At 39.4% G+C, this 16,666-nt stretch overlaps 1 protein-coding gene across 5 annotated transcripts in view; it reads left to right on the top strand.

The window, feature by feature from the left end:
* The window catches only part of LOC113015504 (kalirin-like), a 59,877-nt gene extending 44,446 nt beyond the window's left edge, over positions 1-15,431 (top strand). For 3 of the 5 annotated variants that reach the window (XM_026157489.1, XM_026157487.1, XM_026157490.1), the window contains exons 42-57: positions 1,138-1,194; positions 1,290-1,396; positions 2,490-2,621; positions 2,709-2,822; positions 4,052-4,122; positions 4,206-4,272; positions 4,382-4,485; positions 4,567-4,636; positions 5,833-5,919; positions 6,289-6,381; positions 7,631-7,681; positions 8,210-8,287; positions 8,822-9,007; positions 9,089-9,260; positions 9,844-9,989; positions 10,078-15,431. In XM_026157489.1, the coding sequence (XP_026013274.1) occupies positions 1,138-1,194; positions 1,290-1,396; positions 2,490-2,621; positions 2,709-2,822; positions 4,052-4,122; positions 4,206-4,272; positions 4,382-4,485; positions 4,567-4,636; positions 5,833-5,919; positions 6,289-6,381; positions 7,631-7,681; positions 8,210-8,287; positions 8,822-9,007; positions 9,089-9,260; positions 9,844-9,989; positions 10,078-10,263 (1,721 nt within the window). In that variant the 3' untranslated portion in view covers positions 10,264-15,431. Of the gene's footprint in view, positions 1-1,137; positions 1,195-1,289; positions 1,397-1,612; positions 1,851-2,489; positions 2,622-2,708; positions 2,823-4,051; positions 4,123-4,205; positions 4,273-4,381; positions 4,486-4,566; positions 4,637-5,832; positions 5,920-6,288; positions 6,382-7,630; positions 7,682-8,209; positions 8,288-8,821; positions 9,008-9,088; positions 9,261-9,843; positions 9,990-10,077 lie in introns of those variants that run through there. The other 2 variants (XM_026157488.1, XM_026157491.1) reach the window with 2 other exon arrangements.
* The last annotated feature ends 1,235 nt before the right edge of the window (positions 15,432-16,666 follow it).

Here is a 16,666-nt window from a genome sequence, read left to right as displayed (position 1 = left end):
GAAGCGGAGGCAGCAGGAGTTCAATTGTTCTGAGGTAAAACGCTGCCGTCAGTGGGCTCTGCTGGCTGCAAAGTGTTGTAACAACTTGTCTGAGGTCAAATAAGGCAGCGTATATCTAAATATACCACACACCTACTCTACTCCTGATTTTAAGTCATTAAAATAAATATCAGTTCTAATCTATCATAATCAGTGTGTCTGCATGTATTAATTGTTATTAATGGAGTTATCTTTAATCACTTTTATTCATTATTTCATGTGTGCTGAACATACTGGATTCTTTTAATCTCAGTTTGTATATTTATTTATTGTTTATTTTGCAGGTTTTTGTACTTTCACAAGTTAAGCATTAACTTTTAAGTCATAGATGCTCACATATATTTACATGTAATATTATTTTATTGATCTGTTTTCAAAATCATATTGTAATGCACTTGATTTTTTTTACAGCCTGTAGTTGTAATTTTTGAGATTTTTTTGTTTGTGTTTGTAGTTTTATGCTAATAGTTTATTCATTCATTCGTCAGGTTCTTTGTGAGTCCTGTCTCTGTGCCTTTTTGTTATTTTGCTCACTTTTCTGTGTGGTTTAGGGTTTTACTTGTGAATCACTTTAAACTTCAGGTTTAAACGAAAGATTCTATTAAAATTAAATTAAGCTAGGGTAACTAGCTATCAGTAAGTCCCTCATACCTCCTTACTTCAAAGAAACCAACTATCTTTCATGACTGGTGTGCATGCTTTTTTGCTGAGTTAACAGTCTGATAATTAGGGCTGGGCTATAGCACACCGTTCACGGTAATACTGGTATAATGTTGGGCTACGATAAGAAAATGAAATATTGCGATAGAATATGGGTAAAACGCCTTTTGGTTAAACTGTCAGCAAGGAATTTGCATTTTCACTGATTGTTTTTTATATATAACTTTAATGCACATAAAAAACAGCTGCTTGGTTTAGTGAAAATACATTGATTTTTTTTTCCACTAATAAAGTTGTGGAGTTGTAAAGTATTTTGTCTAGTGTCAATTATATCGTCAGTTATATCATTATCACAAATTTTCAAATGTATATCGTGATAAATATTTTTGGTCATATCGCCCTGCTCGACTGATAATCTGTTTTTCTTTGTGTCTGCAGAGTCGAGTTTGTACAGCTCTGAAAGTTCAGGCCTCCAGACTCAGACTACTAGCCAAAGTGAGACCACAGTAATAACTCTGAGCACCCATTGCACTCAGAAAAGACAGCACTAAAACTCACCTCTGACCCCTCCCTGCCTTTTCTTCTCTCAGGTGCCACCTCTCCCACAGTGTTTGGAGTGGGAGGGGCTCCAGCAGGAGGCGCTGTGGGCTCACCGGGGGCGAAGCGGAGCGGCTCTGGAACCGGGAACACTCTAAAGGTAACAGCTCGCTGTGAACTGAAATGGGAGAATTTGGGTCAAATGTGTTAACATAAAGCGGCTTGAGGAGGGCTTTAGTTATCTTAATTGTGGGTTCTCTGGTATTCTCAAAGGGAAATGCAGATATGCACTTTGTGTGTTTGTTGTGATTTGTTAATGCTGTGGTTTATGGTCAAAAATACTAAAGAGGAGTTATTGTGTTTGTTTTTATTCTAGGACTCCACTCCAGTGGCTTTGCATTATTCACAGCTAAAAATAATCCTTCTTTGTCTTAGAAAAGCAGTTCATTTGTGTCTCAGACAGTCTGCTTTAGCTTCTGTCTCCCATCAGTCCACAAACTTTTTTACTTCTACTTGGGCGTCTTTCTGAAAACTTGCTGAGGGGGCAGCATCCAGAGCTGCCAAGGTGTCATTTTGGAAACACAGCATTCAGAGCAGTCATAAGAATTGAGCTCTGGGTTCATAATATTTACTTTTGCATATGTTCACATCATTACATGAAATCTGAAACTTTGGTTAAAATGAGCATTTGATACTGTAACTTTAAATAGCTCCCCTTTAAATGTAATGGATTATTAAAGTTGGAAGCATTAGCTCACAGGAAATGTTTCCTCAGTTTTTATCATTGTGTCTAAATTGTATGAGTGTTGATGTGTAATCATAGCTGAATCTTGTTTTGTGCATAAATGAGTGTTAAAAAATATATAAAAGATAAGTAAAATTGTTGGTGAAGAGCCAAAATTTATTTTAAGGTTGTGTTTTAAATAGTTAAGAGAAGCTCTTTTAAAAAACAGATAGTGGAAAACCTTCTGTAGATCAAGAAAATCTCCACAAATTGCTCTTCATATTTTAAACTTGGACTGGATTCATGCAGTTCTCAGCACATCCTATCAGCACACTATGAACTAAAATGTAGTTTAAAACCAGATGACCACATTTGTAACGTGCTGGGTGACATTGATGAAGCTCGTATCACAGGTAACTCTGGACTCCTGAGTTTTTAGTCCCATTTGTACCAGCTGTATGAACCGTAGCCTTGGTGATACAATACTCAGTGGCATCAATAACGGTAACTACATTAACTGTTGCTGCAGCGCTGGTTGACTAGTCCGGTGCGGAGGCTGAGTCAGGGAAAAGCCGATGGACAGAAGAAACCGCCAATCAGGACAAGGAGGCGGGACAACAGGACAGAGATGACCACACCCCTCACAGGAAATGCGCAAATGGTGTGTAGACACCCATCCAAATGATGGGTTAAAGACACAAAATAGTAATAATGATAACATAAACTAATTGCTTCTTAAATTATGTAGAAGGCGAGGAAGGAGGAGGCAGGGCATAGTGGTGGGGAGGAGGAGCCAGAGGAAGAAAGCCACACCCCTCTACCACCCCCAATGCAGATCATCAAAGACCCTAACAATCCTGAGGTAAGAGTGGCTCTGTTTAAAGCTAGAAATGTTTAATGGCTGAAGATGAATGTGGCATAAATTTCTTAATATTGTATTTGCTGCTTTAGTCACGAGGTAAAAAACCTCTTCAGAAAACTTTTTGAATAACTACAAAAATAAACTAAATGTTTTTATACAGAAGAGTGGTTTATTTGAAGAGTTTTCAGTCCTGATTCAGAGTTGCATGCAGCACAGATAGAGCACTAGTGGAAGATACTAGTGATCCTCATATGTCTCCTGCCAGTGGACCTCATAGTTACATAAATACCCTGCACTGGTTTGAGTCATATCTATCTGGTACATTTCAGTTTCTTCGTGTTACTAAAGAGAGTTACTCATGGAGTTCTGTAGGTTCTTGTGTTGGGATCAGTACTTTTCATTGTATACATACAGGTAATATTATTAGGAAACAGCATACATTTTCGTTGTTGGAGTTGATACCCAGCTGTAGGTACCTATGAAACTAGTTGACACAAATCAATTAATTAAACTACAGGCATGTCTTCAAGGCCTGAAAGCCTCCATGGCATATAATTCCTTTATCCAAATTTGGAAAAATGGAGGTTACTGAACTTGGTCTTAAAAACCTTGGAAGCATGGTGTCTAAGCAGATACTGACTCTGGATGGCATTACCATGGCTTCCTGTTAGGAATCTTGACCCGATATGTCCGTAAAGGCACACTGTAAGAGATGTCGGACTGTTTTTTTTTTCTTGCTGTATTTCTACATTTCTAAACATCCTGTCTCAGAGTGATGCTGAACAACTAGTTCAATATGTGTTACCTCTATGATGGACTATTGCAATTATTATCAGGCTGTCCTAAAAGATCCCTGAAAAGACTTCATTTTATCCACAATGTTGCAGCAAGAAAACTGTGAGACCATATTTCTCCTGTAATGGCTTCTCTTCATTGGCTCTCTGTTGTATCCACAATTATATTTAAAAATCTTTCTCGTCACATATAAGGTCTTGACTGATCAGGCCCCATCTTATCTGAAAGATCTCATAGTAACGTATCGCCTCAATAGAACACTATCAGATTACTGGCTTGCTTGTGATTCCTAGTGTATTTAAAAGTACAAGGCGGTGCCTTCAGCTTTCAAACTGTGTACAGTATTCACGCTGTTTTCTTGTCATCAATAAAAGATTACAGTTTTCTGAGGTTACACAGAACTCTTTTAATTTCAGCCTTTTCTATTTCTTCAGGCTCTAGACTCAGATCAGGGATCAAATGAATCAGACACGGAGCAGAGAAACAAAGCACTAAGAGGACGCATGTAAGACAAACCCAAATTTATTACAAAGTCCAAGTTTTGAATGCATTTTTAAGGAGACATGAATTTTGTGGTTCTGTGTGCAGGTTTGTCGTTAATGAGATGGTCCAATCAGAGAAGGACTATGTAAAAGATCTGGGAGTGATAGTTGAGGTGAGACACAAACATCACACTGAAAGAAAGGACCTACTGACGCTCCACCCAAAAGACTCTACAAATGTCAATCTAAACGTACGACATGTTCTCTGCTGACGTTTCTCAGGGCTTCATGTCCCGGCTGGAGGTCAGAGGGATTCCAGAGGAGATGAGAGGAAAAGACAAGATTGTCTTCGGCAATATCCAGCAGATCTACGACTGGCACCGCGAGTCCGTGCCACAAATGCACACGTGAACAAACACACTTCATTATATACACAAAGATGCTCACTGGGTGTTTTTCTGTTTCAGCTTCTTCCTGGTGGAGTTAGAGCGTTGTATTCAGAATCATGACCTGCTCGCAGACCTCTTCATCAGACATGTGAGTTCTACAAACAAAATGACTTGTTCAAAACAGAATATATAGCATGGCTCTGACCTGAGACCTCAGGGACTCAACTCAGAACTCATTTGTCTTGACTTTGGGCTTCATTTAGAACTAGATTCAGGGCTCAATTTATTTATTTTTGTCTCAAGATATAGGAATCAGGATTCAAATAGGACTTGGCTCATTACTTTTTATGGCTTAGCTTAGAACTTTGTTCAAAGTTTCACTCAATTGTCAACTTAAGACTCAGCTTGTCCCTGCATTAGGACTTGACTTGTTTGTCCTGGCTTAGACCCACAATTGATTATTTGAATATTCACATGATCTAAGATGTGAACAAAGATGTGGATCATTACCATGATCTGGGGTTACCACTGAAACCACTGTGAGACCTTGCCTCAAACCATCAGTGACCTACTGAAGTGAGCGGGGGGTTGACGTGCCTGGGAACATGTCTTCCTAGTCCAAAGTGGTTTCCTGGAAAGAGTGACCAATGTTTTATAAATGCAGGTGAGTCTTTTCCTGTTGAGATGACTCCTCCATGTTGTACCATACATTTATAGAGTGGCTGTTTGGTTTCTTCTATAAAAGGGTCCAGGCCCTCCTTGCTGCACTGCACTGCATACCATGATGTTCATCTTGCTTTTAGGAGTTTTGTCCTTGCAATGAGCCAGTTTTTGTCTGCTAGATTTACTACGTCTGAAATGCACTGGGATGCCATGCTTGGAGAAAATTTCCAATAAACATGATACAGGAACAGAAAAAGTTGTTGTCATTCTGTTTCTCCCTAGTTGGTGTCTGGCATTCTTTCCTCTGCATTTTCACTGATTTGATGAAGGCGCAGTTAGGATAACCACATGTTCTAAGAGCTTTGTTTACGTCTGTGTGTTCCTGTTCCCTTCTGCCTTAGAGGGAACCTCCTCGCTGGTCCCAAACAAGTTTGTGTTCCAGTACCTGGTGAGAGTCAAGGTCTAGCATGAGCTGAATAACTCAGAAGCTACAACAACATGGGGCTCAATTCTAAATTCATGACTTGCTCCTGAGGTTGAACTTGGCTCGAGTTGTTGTCTGCACATAGGATTTGAGTTATCACAGAACTCAGGACTTCTTGTTATTTGCTTGGGACTTGACTCAGGATGTGTTGAAGACCTAATACAACTATTTCTTTTTTACTTTCTTGTTTTTTACAGGAGCGTCGTCTACACATGTATGTGGTTTACTGTCAGAATAAGCCGAGGTCAGAGTTCATCGTCATTGAGTACGAGACCTATTTCGAGGTAATGCGTCGCTTTTCTTTTTTTTTCTCATTTCTATACTTGGCTATTCTTTTCTGTTGTTTTTTTTTTAATGATTATCTTATAGAATAGAATCGAATAACTTTATTATCCACATCAATGGAAAGTTGTTTTCAGTTCACCAAGCCATAAACAAATAATCAAATCAACCCGTAATAGTTTCTTTTATTTTTCCTTTCCTGATTTTTTTTAAACATTACTATCTTAAAAGTTAAAAAAGGGGGAAAAAAATCGAAAGAGCAGGCTTTCCTAAAATGCACGTTCTTGAATGGACCTTACAATAGTAAAAATCAGCCAAAAACTGAAACTGAACCAGACCTTCTATCTCTGTCTCTGCCTGTCTGTCTGTAGGAAATCCAGCATGAGATCAGCTGCAGGATGTCCATCAGTGATTATCTGATCAAACCAATCCAGAGAATCACCAAATACCAGCTGCTGCTCAAGGTCTGTGAAGAACCTGTCAACATGATTTGTGTTTACACTAACTGCTTAAATGAAACATTGATTTTAAAATATATTTAATGCATTTTTGGTGGAACCTGAATGTTACAATGGAATTGCTGGTATCTGTGGAGTAAGTTTGGGTATTTTATATCCTGCTTAAAAATGCATCTGCCCAGAGACCATAGAAGACAATTACCCAGTAGCTAAATGTGGTACAGAGGTTCTTTTATTATTAGGGTTATTAGGGTTTGTGTATTTTCCCTGACAAATATGGCATAAAACTAAAAACCAAGCTAAATTTGGAATTTGACCGGAGGTGCTGATCTTGATTATAGACTGGTTGGCTCTCAGGGCAAAATATATCGGATGAAGAAATTAAATTTCACTAGTGTGAATTTTTTCTTCTACCAGTGCAAGAATTACATGAAAAAGTATGAAGAGAGTTTACAGATGAGAAGCAAAAAAGAGCCGTCAGGTGCTCAAAATAAACCTTAGACTCAAACGTTAGAAAAGGCTTTTCCTCGCAACATGTCATGTAATACAACTTATACAACTTAAAATACAACTAAAAATAAATATAGTTTCATGCATCGGTCAAAACACTCCACTCCAGGTACAGGACGCCCAGCTGAAAACGCGTCGAGTGCCAGAGATTCACAGAATTTACAGAAAATGCACTATTTTGTGAATTATATCGTTATCGGGATGAGAAATGTCTTCTATCGGGATATGAGATTTTGATCATATCGCACAGACCTATTGGCTCTTGCTCCAGGCTTGGATTAGAACTTCGGTCAGGTGGAGTTTTTAACTTTTATTGAGGGACTTGATTCAGGACACAACTCGGGATGCAACTTGGGATTTGTTGTTTTTGAGTTGGAGCCGACCTCAAGACTTGAATTGACTCATTCTAATGTTGTCTTTGAAATTAGCCACGATTTGACATGGTTTAGTATTAGACTCAGAAATTATTTCGGACTCAACTCAGGCAAGAAATGTGTGGGTTGTTTTATTAACTCCCTTAACAGTTATTACCTGTGCGCTCTGATTGGTTTACAATGACAGCCTTCCTTGTAATGGCATAAATTTTGTACTTTTGGGTAGAGCTTTTTGTGAGAAATCAGAGATAAACTCATCAGTTCATCATACCAGCGTGTATTTTAAGATATTTTCTGATGTTACACTTTAAGGACACACTATGACTTTGGCTGAAATTCAAACACTTATAATTTTTCTGTTTGTTCATCAGGATTTCCTCAAGTATACGTCGAAGGCAGGGCTGGACTGTGAGGAGATTGAGGTAAGTTTTTTCTTTGCTTTCCTTTTCTGTAAATCATCTCATAAACTTTCAGAAACATCAAACAACTGAACCACAGCTTTGTTCGTGTTTTTTGTTATTGATCAGTTTTAGTTTGATAATATAAAAACAGTTGTGTTGTGCCACAAACTGTTCTGATAATACACAAAGGCACCAAGGATCTGCATTCTGGGAAACAGTTTATTTACTGAATTTATTATATTTTCATTCAAATTCTTGTGACCTTTAAACTTTGTTAAATTTTTTGTAAAAAATAGATATTTATTTTTTAAGCTTTGCTAAGAGTTGTAAAAAAAAACTCTAAAAGACAACAAACACATGAGTTTTGTTCTTCAGCAGACAGCTGTTTCTGTCTCATAACCAACTAGCAGGAGACAGCAAAGAGCTGCTGCTGCTTCTGGCATAGTGAAGATCGTTATAAATGATTTACACGAGATGGTGAATCATCGCCCTGAGGACTAACACAAACTTTTGTAATATTTAGTAACTGTGTGTGTGGTCTGTGTACAGAAAGCGGTGGAGCTGATGTCATTGGTTCCAAAACGCTGCAATGACATGATGAACCTGGGACGCCTGCAGGGATACGAGGTACACCTGTCTGTCCACCTGTCCGGCTGATTTGTTTTGTTAGCAATTTGTTGTCACTAGGACAACATAGTAACATAATTGATTTCATGCTAATTAACACTGAAAGCTCTGAAAGAAATTTGATAATATTTCAAATTTTAAGTTTCCATTTTGGTCTACTAACACAAAATGGACAAAAAGCAGAACTGAGCCACGCAGAGATGAAGGACAATGAACAGAACCCAGAGGAACACCATATTACATTGATAACAGCACACACGGCATAATAATGTTGTTGTGGGTGCTGCTACCGAGCTCTACAACAACAGCTTCTCAAGTAGTTTGTGTGCAATTTACCTGTTTCAGGCACATATTAATTCAAAAAAATTAGAAATGTGTGTAGAAAGCACAATACAAACAATTAACAATGACATATATGAGGCATGTACACAATTTACTTTTGCTGATTTCCTGGAAATGTAAAGTTTGCTGCAGGGTACCTGGACTCTTATCCATCGGTCTTTCTTTCTTCACTCACCTCCTCGTGCTTTCCAGGGAAAGCTAACGTCTCAGGGGAAGCTGCTGCAGCAGGAGACTTTCTGTGTTTGGGAGCAGGACGGAGGCGTTCTGTCTCGCAGCAAAGAGCGCAGAGTTTTTCTGTTCGAGCAGATCATCATCTTTAGCGAACTGCTGCGCAAAGGCTCCAACAACCCAGGATACCAGTTCAAGAACAGCATAAAGGTCAGACTGGTCAGCACTGTTTAGACTCGACACCGTCTTGAGGTCTGAATTAGGAGTAATTGTGTTATTGTTTGTGTTCAGGTGAGTTATCTGGCAATGCAGGACAGCGTGGACGGTGATCCCTGTAAGTTTGTGTTGTGGTCTCGTGGGTCGGCGGAGCGCTTCACGCTCCAAGCATCTTCTGCCAGCATAAAGATGACCTGGGTAGAGACCATTGCTTCCCTGCTGGATGCCCAGAACAACTTCCTGTCAGGTAAAAACCTTGTCAAAAACATTCCTGAAATATCTGAAATATCCATTATGTTACCTGTCCTAAAATATCCTTAATTCTCCTTGGAAAATTCCCTTTCATTGTCATTGGATCACCACTGATTTTGAAATCTCTTATTCAACTGAAATGCTACTGAATCTCAATGGAACATCTTTTATTATCTTTCTCATATTCCTCAAATACTTTTTGTTTTACCCTAAATATCTTTAAACCATATTTAAATAGCCTTAATTTCCCCAAACCACCCTTAAACATCTCTGTTATGTTAGTAACGTTGGGCTTGTGTTAACGTAAACCCCCCTTAAGTCACCCTTGAAATCTTAGAATACCTTTCGAAGTCTCAAATCCTCTGCAAGCTGTTCAATCTTTGTTTAATGCCAAATGAATCCAATTTCCAAATTTCCCAAAAATGTCTTCCTTACAACCTCCTTGAAAACTCCTTGAATCAATCAAAAGTATCATTTTTGTGAACAACCCTCCAACATTCCTAGATCTCTATGAATCACCTTAAATCTCACTGAAACAGCTCATGCATATCCATGCTGCATCTAATCTGTGCCCACAGCTCTCCAGTCTCCTATTGAGTATCAGAGGAAGGAGGGCGTGATCTCTGTGACACGGCCACTGTCATCAGGAAGGCCGCCATCTGCACCGCCAACTCCCAACGGTCACGCAACTCAGCCCCCTCCTGACAGTGAACAGGAAGATCAGGTTTGAATCCCTCCTTTCACTTTCCTTGTGTACCATAAGTTCTTGAAAAACTTTCTTACATCAGACCATATGACCTTTGACCCTTCAGGAACTGGTTCTGGTGCTGCAGGACTTCGTGGCGGTGCGGGAGGATGAGATCTCTGTGTTTCGGGGGGAGAAGGTTCAGATTCTGGCGTCCAACCAGCAGGGTCAGAGTCTGGTCTATCGGCCGGCCAACAGCGATTCGCCAGCCGCCGAGGGCTGGGTGCCACGCAGCGTGCTCAACACACACTGACATTTACACATGAACAAACACACACTGGCAGCAGGGTCAGAATCTGGTTTACTATTAGTACATACACAAACACAATGACAGCACTCCAAATACTAAATGCAAAATGGGTCAAAAGCATGTTGGGAAATATTTGTGCAGCAAAAAGGTAAACATGACGATGGCAATGTCTGCGTGTCTGACACTTTGGACAAAAATATGTCTCCTCCACTTTCTCATTTTCTCACCTGATGAGATTTTTCAGAAACAATCATTAGGAATTATGTGAAAGTTTTAAGCATTGCAGAATATCCTTAATATTACATCTGGGTCCAAGGGGCAACCCTCCATAGCAACTTCATGGATCCTCAAAGTGTGTAACAGTGGAGCTGGAGCATACTTGCCTGACATCAACAAATTAAAGTGTAATTAGTGTTCTAGTTGGTTGTTTGGTTTTAACTCAAAATTTCTAACAATCTTTGTAAAAAGTTGATTGCAGCTTATTTGAAGTCCAGAATGGTGTGATTATGCCTAAAGATTGTTCTCAGTCAATAGCAGTAGACTAAGCAGAATAAACTAGACCTTAATATCCTCAGGCATCACCTCCAGAGAGGTAGCAAGGTTGAACTTGCTAAACACCTCACCTAGAAGGTGTTTAACAGGGATCCTAGTTGGATGTATGAACCACAAGTGGATCCTTTCATTGTGGAATAGATGCTCTACTTTGAGCCTGTCCCAAAAGACCAAGATCCTGATCCAGTCCAGACCCTTCGGGCTATTATAATTTCTTCTGCTTGAATCCTCGTATCCAATATTGGTCCTTGGTCTCTCTTTGGTCACTATTCACAGTTGGCTATGAATAGAAAAGGACAGATAGTGTTTGAGTTGTAGTTGATTGATGTAGAATCTCAGGATCTTGTTAACATGTGGGGGATATAAGTGGGTCTTTGTGGTGAACTCAATCCAAATGGAAAGCAAAGATTTGCCGCGTGTTTCTCATGCAAATACAGTGAGTGGATTGCGGTGTTTGAAACTATAAGGAAAACTGTTTCCTTCCAAAGCATAACCGACTCCATCACTTTCTTCAGTAATAAAGTTGAACCATATCGATTCAGCAAAACAGCACAAATAGCAGTAGTAACATTTCCCTCCATTTTGACTGTCAATGGTGTCAAGAGACTCCAGAGTCAATGGACTAATCTCGGCTGGTCCAGTTCTTATTGGGGGCCTCCTGAGGTTTTCCTACGACAGACAACAAATCTCTCCAGAGAGTTTGGTGTCCATCCTCAGTTAGGCTTAAAAAAAAACCCAAAGGTGAGGAGTTCAACAGGCATCCTGCTCAGATTTCAGGACCAGCTCAGAGTTTTCTCTTTCACAAAGTAATCTCTACCTTAACATTTTTTTCCATTGTTGTCTCTTTATGTAACAGTGCTATGACCCATCAGAGGGTTAGGAACTGGAGAGGTAGACACTGCCATCATTTATGCTCTGAAGGTTTCCTGACATGTTTCAGACCCTGATTACTGTTCAGCATTTTAGACTTTAAACACACACACACATACACTCTCCCAGCAGCAGGTACTGTTAGTATCCTCCCTCATTCCTGGTGCTTTAACATTCAGCCAGAACACAGCTCTTCACCTCGTTCTATCAGACGCTGCCGTCAGGGTCCAAGCAACCAATAACCCACTCTTATGACTTCACAAACTGTTCTCCGTGGGTCAGTGGAAGGGAGGTCATATGACCATCATTACAGTCATCATCACCACCATCCAGACGGGGACTCCAGGAAGAAAAGACAGTCAAAAAAATAAATAAATGAAAGCCTCCTGGACGAGAAGAGGCAAAAAGACCTATCAGCCAATCAGAACTGAGTTCTCTACGCGTCGTTCTGTTAATAGTGTGTATAAAGAGACTGAGGACACACACACACACACACTTCATACACACACCAATGCTATGATGAAGATGCAGATGAAGATTACTATGAAGATAATTAAGAATAATAGAATCTGTTTTTCACCTTAATAGAGAGAAAAAAAATGAGAGAAAATGTTTGTCATATTAATAACTGCGTGCGTGTGCATGAGAGCGAGGGAGAGCGTGTGTGTGCGTGTGTTAGTAACGCCGTCCTATGTGTGTGTGTGTTTTTCCACCGACAGTTAGGTGGTGTCCCGGTGTAGCGTTGCCATGACGAATCGTTGTGTTTGCGGTGACACCATTTTTTGTTTGTTTATTCGTTTGGTTGGTTTTTATAGCAAACCAGAGCTGCTGCCGCCCTCCTCCTGCCCCGCCCCTTCTCTGTCTTTCTCCAGTCAACAAGGTGGCCTCAGCTTTGGTTAGTTTGATATTCTGATTATGCATTTCTCGTTCCTGTATATAGACCAGACGTCCAACTGCTACTCTATGTACTGTGGACACTGAACCGGTCTGTCTCTCAGCAGCCCAACCTACTGTGACTGTCTGTTTCTACTAAAACCGAAGCTGTAACCTTCAGCACGCTCTCTACCTGTCTCTCTCTATCTGTCTCTCTCTCTCTCTACCTCTCTCTCTCTCTCTGTTTCTCTGGTGCCATTCTCAGACAACACCCCGGTCCTTAAGGAGCTGCGCAGCCTGTCAGGTGCACTAAAGAGCGGTTAGGGTGGAGGATAGTGAGCTATGAAGCAAACTATGAATGATTTAACTGGTGTTAAAGGAAAAGTTTGAGTTCTTTCAAGTCTATCTTAATATAACTTCTTTAAACTGATCTAAAAATGTACAACCTGTTGGCAACAGCTTTCTGGTTTCTGTTAGCAGAATTATAATAACACTAACAAAACTTTCAGTTCCTCTAATGTCCACTTGATGCTGCAAAAATGAGTCCCTATACTTAGTCTCCCATGTTAAAATGTCCAACTTCAGCCTGCTACAGAAAACAGTTTTGGTCTAGTTTCCCCCTTTGTAACAACTGTATGGGGCTGAATTTAGTTCATAACTCACATGTTTAAACTGCATTAAGGCTTAATGTTTGCGTTATTAGGGGTGGGGCCTTGTTGAGTGACAGGTGACTATAGTGTAGCTGTCTGCAAGGTTTCACCTTAGTTATTTTGAAGTCACTTAGCTGGACCTTTAGGGTGGGTTTGAAGTGATTTGTGTAATTTGGTAATAAAACAGAATCACATCATCAACATATGGTGATATACGCATATAGCTTAAGCTCAGTCTGTCCTTTCTGGATAATTTTTTAAGGATCAAGAAATCAAATACAGAATACAAATCTCAAAACTATTAACCATCTATGATTTAGCTGTTTAAACTGTATTTGCATTTGTAAACAATAAATGCCCAATGAAATAGGTAGCTTGTAGCATTTCCAGATTATTAAATTTGTTTGGGAACTTTTTTGGTTTTAAAAAAAAAAAAAAAAAAAAAAAAAAAAAAAGCTACAACAGAAACCAAGAAACACCTGATTCCTGTGCAGGTTTCAAAGGAAAATATGTTACTAAAGCTTCTCTTAATGTGCATATGGAATGTGATTGGGACTAGTATATTAAGACAGACTTGAAGGAAACCTAATGTTTTCTTAAAGGGCAACACACACCGATGGCACTTGACTATGACATTCATTAGACTTTTTGTCCCAGCTACTGCAAACCTGGCTTTCTACTAAATGTCAAACTATGTTTGGCAGCATAGCTTTGATTCAGTCTGTTTCAAATATTTTTCTAAGCTGAATGGTGGACATCAGATTGTCCATAACTTTCTGGTTCAAGATGGTACTTTGGGTTAAATATTACGCTGTTTGGCAACATTTACTTTACTGGGTAATTTTGTGTTAAATCTCTTAAATATTATATTAAAAATCTAACGTTTAGCTGCAAATTACACAACATTTTATCACATTTGTTGAACAGTTTGTAATTCGTGGCTGTAATTATGAAGGGAAGCGTTCCTGTCTGCTTGTTGTATACTGGCTGAAAAATAGTTAATAAACTGTTTATTAATAAATAGTTAATAAACTGTTCTCTAAAAAAAACAAACATCCTTGCTAGCGGTTATCCCTGCTGTATCTGAGCTTCCGTTCAGCAGTGTAAATTCTTTTCTTTAGTATTTTAGACTGATAAAACACTATAGTGCTGATTTCTCACAAGAGAAACAGTAAAACAAAACAGTATAGTGTGACCAATCTACTGTTTCTCATCTTTTTAAGGAAACAGATGTCAGTATACAAACTATTTCTCATACTCCCTGATACTGAATTTTCTTTTACTATTATTATTATTAAAATGTTGAATATGATGATTAGTTACTCTTTTTCCTTTATAATTGGGGATAAACTGGTTTCTTCAAAATACTTGTTAATTTGCAGCTAAACAGCAGCAGGCCTTTTCAGGAAACTGGAAACAAATTACACAAATGTCCAAGTTTGTAGTGAAAAAGCAGAAAAAGACAGTGTTAATGTCTTGTAATAGTCATTATAAATACCAACATCCACTTCTTCACATAAACATGCAAACACAAATTATGACTGTCTAAAATATAAGTTAATATCGAGTCCTTAAAGACCTTCAAGCTACTTAACATCAACATGACATTCGTCAGGTGAATGACCCTTAAAAACAGATGCCACTTTGGTCCTTTTACAGAGCTGGCAAAGGATTTTGTGTCAGTGTGATAACTGTCAATGCAAAAAAAAAAAAAAAAAAAAATTATTATAGTGTTCAAAATGCTTAAAACATGAGCAAGGTCACAACTTTGGAACTCGGAGTGCACCAGAAGGGTTTCGATTTGATTGCCGAGCATTTCAAAAGGAACTCCAACAGGTGGAAAGCTGTGCATTATGAAGAGTTTGAAAGTTAAAAGTATTTCACAATGAAGGTGCTACAAAGTAAAGCTTAAAATAAAATGTGGACCATGATTAAAGGTTTAAGATGGATAACTGTGCACTATAGAGGTGTTATAAGTTTGGAAATAGCACACAGCTTAGAAATCAGTGCACTATGAATGGTTTGAGGTGAAAGGTAGTGTACTAAGGTTTAGGATGAAAAATAGTACACTACAAAGGCATAGGGTGCTGTTTGAGACCCAGCCTTGTTGCCGACTGGCAAACTCAACTAACCAATCAACCAGTGTTATTTGTACAGAACTAACAGCTGCTAACTGACTGCTAACAGCTCTCTGTGTTTGTAATAAACGTCATTTTTCATCCAAAACAGTCTGTATGTGGCTTCTTCATCTGGACTTCTTTTTTTTTTTTAAATACATGGATCAATTACTACATTTATACATTATAACCATTTATATTTTGCATATAAAAAATGGATGTAGCCCAGGGGTGTCCAAACTCCGGCCGCGGTCCATTTTTAATTGGCCCGCAAGCAAGGGCGTAGATTTGGCATAGACGGAAGGGACGTGTCCCCATCAATATCCAGCGATTATTGAATTGTCCCCACCAATAATTTGATCTCTGCGAGTAAAGAAAAACAACTGTCAACGTCTCATTCACCCAGCGGTGCAGAAAGAGTTAAATTACGTTCTCTACTGGAGTCCTACGTCATGTGACAAATCTGGCCAATGTGATTGGCTGTGCCTTTCAGGGAGCTCTGTTTAGTTTTAGCAGCAGCAAACCTGCGCTGCGAGGAGGAGAGGAGGATGGCAGCAAAAAGGAAGATCCTGGATATAAGAAAGTTTTTTTCAAAGAAACCTGTCAGTCGCTTAAAGTCAAGTTCACTCATAAAATGTGTCCGTCACAATAACGTTACAGGCTATGCTAGGCTTTGGCCCACATCAGTCTAAAACTGTATGCAACCATGAATAACGTGTTTTGGAAACTAACTGCACAACAGGCAGCACTATTAGTTATCTCAGTCTCCCAGAGTAGCATTTCTAATTTTGATTGAAACTATCAGAGAAAACGGCAGCCTCGAGCAAGCCAGGTTATTAGTTTACAGAGGCTGTTAAAATTATATGTCTAACGTTAAAATGTTAGTGACACAATAATTTCATCCTAGTGGTACTGACCATTGACTGTTTTCTACAGTCAGCGAAAGACAGCGGTGGGTTTGAAAACGATTTGCCGGGAGTCCGGTGTTCTCACGGGCTCTAGTGAGCCTTGCCTCCGGCTCGCTATAGGGCTTTGGAGCGTGATGTCACGGGGGTGGGCGTGGAAAGGATTTTGGCCCGATCCGCCATTTTGGGGGTCTAGCGCAAGTGAAAAGGGAGCGAAGTCACACACAACAGCCATGGTTCGTATTTGCTGTGTGGTCGGCTGCAATGTTCGATCACACGACCGGCAAGAGAATAAGCTTGAAAATGGTTTATCTTTTCATTCTTTCCCAACCTGGAAGCAACATGAGCAGCTCGTGTATCGATGTTACCAAACAAAGGCGTCTAGGCAAGGCAAGGCAAGTTTATTTGTATAGCACAATTCAACAACAAGGTGGTTCAA

This window comes from Astatotilapia calliptera, chromosome 23, assembly GCF_900246225.1.
Source record: "Astatotilapia calliptera chromosome 23, fAstCal1.2, whole genome shotgun sequence".
NCBI lineage: Eukaryota > Metazoa > Chordata > Actinopteri > Cichliformes > Cichlidae > Astatotilapia > Astatotilapia calliptera.
Note: the sequence above shows the minus strand (reverse complement) of the source record. Positions and strands in the feature narration are given on the sequence as shown.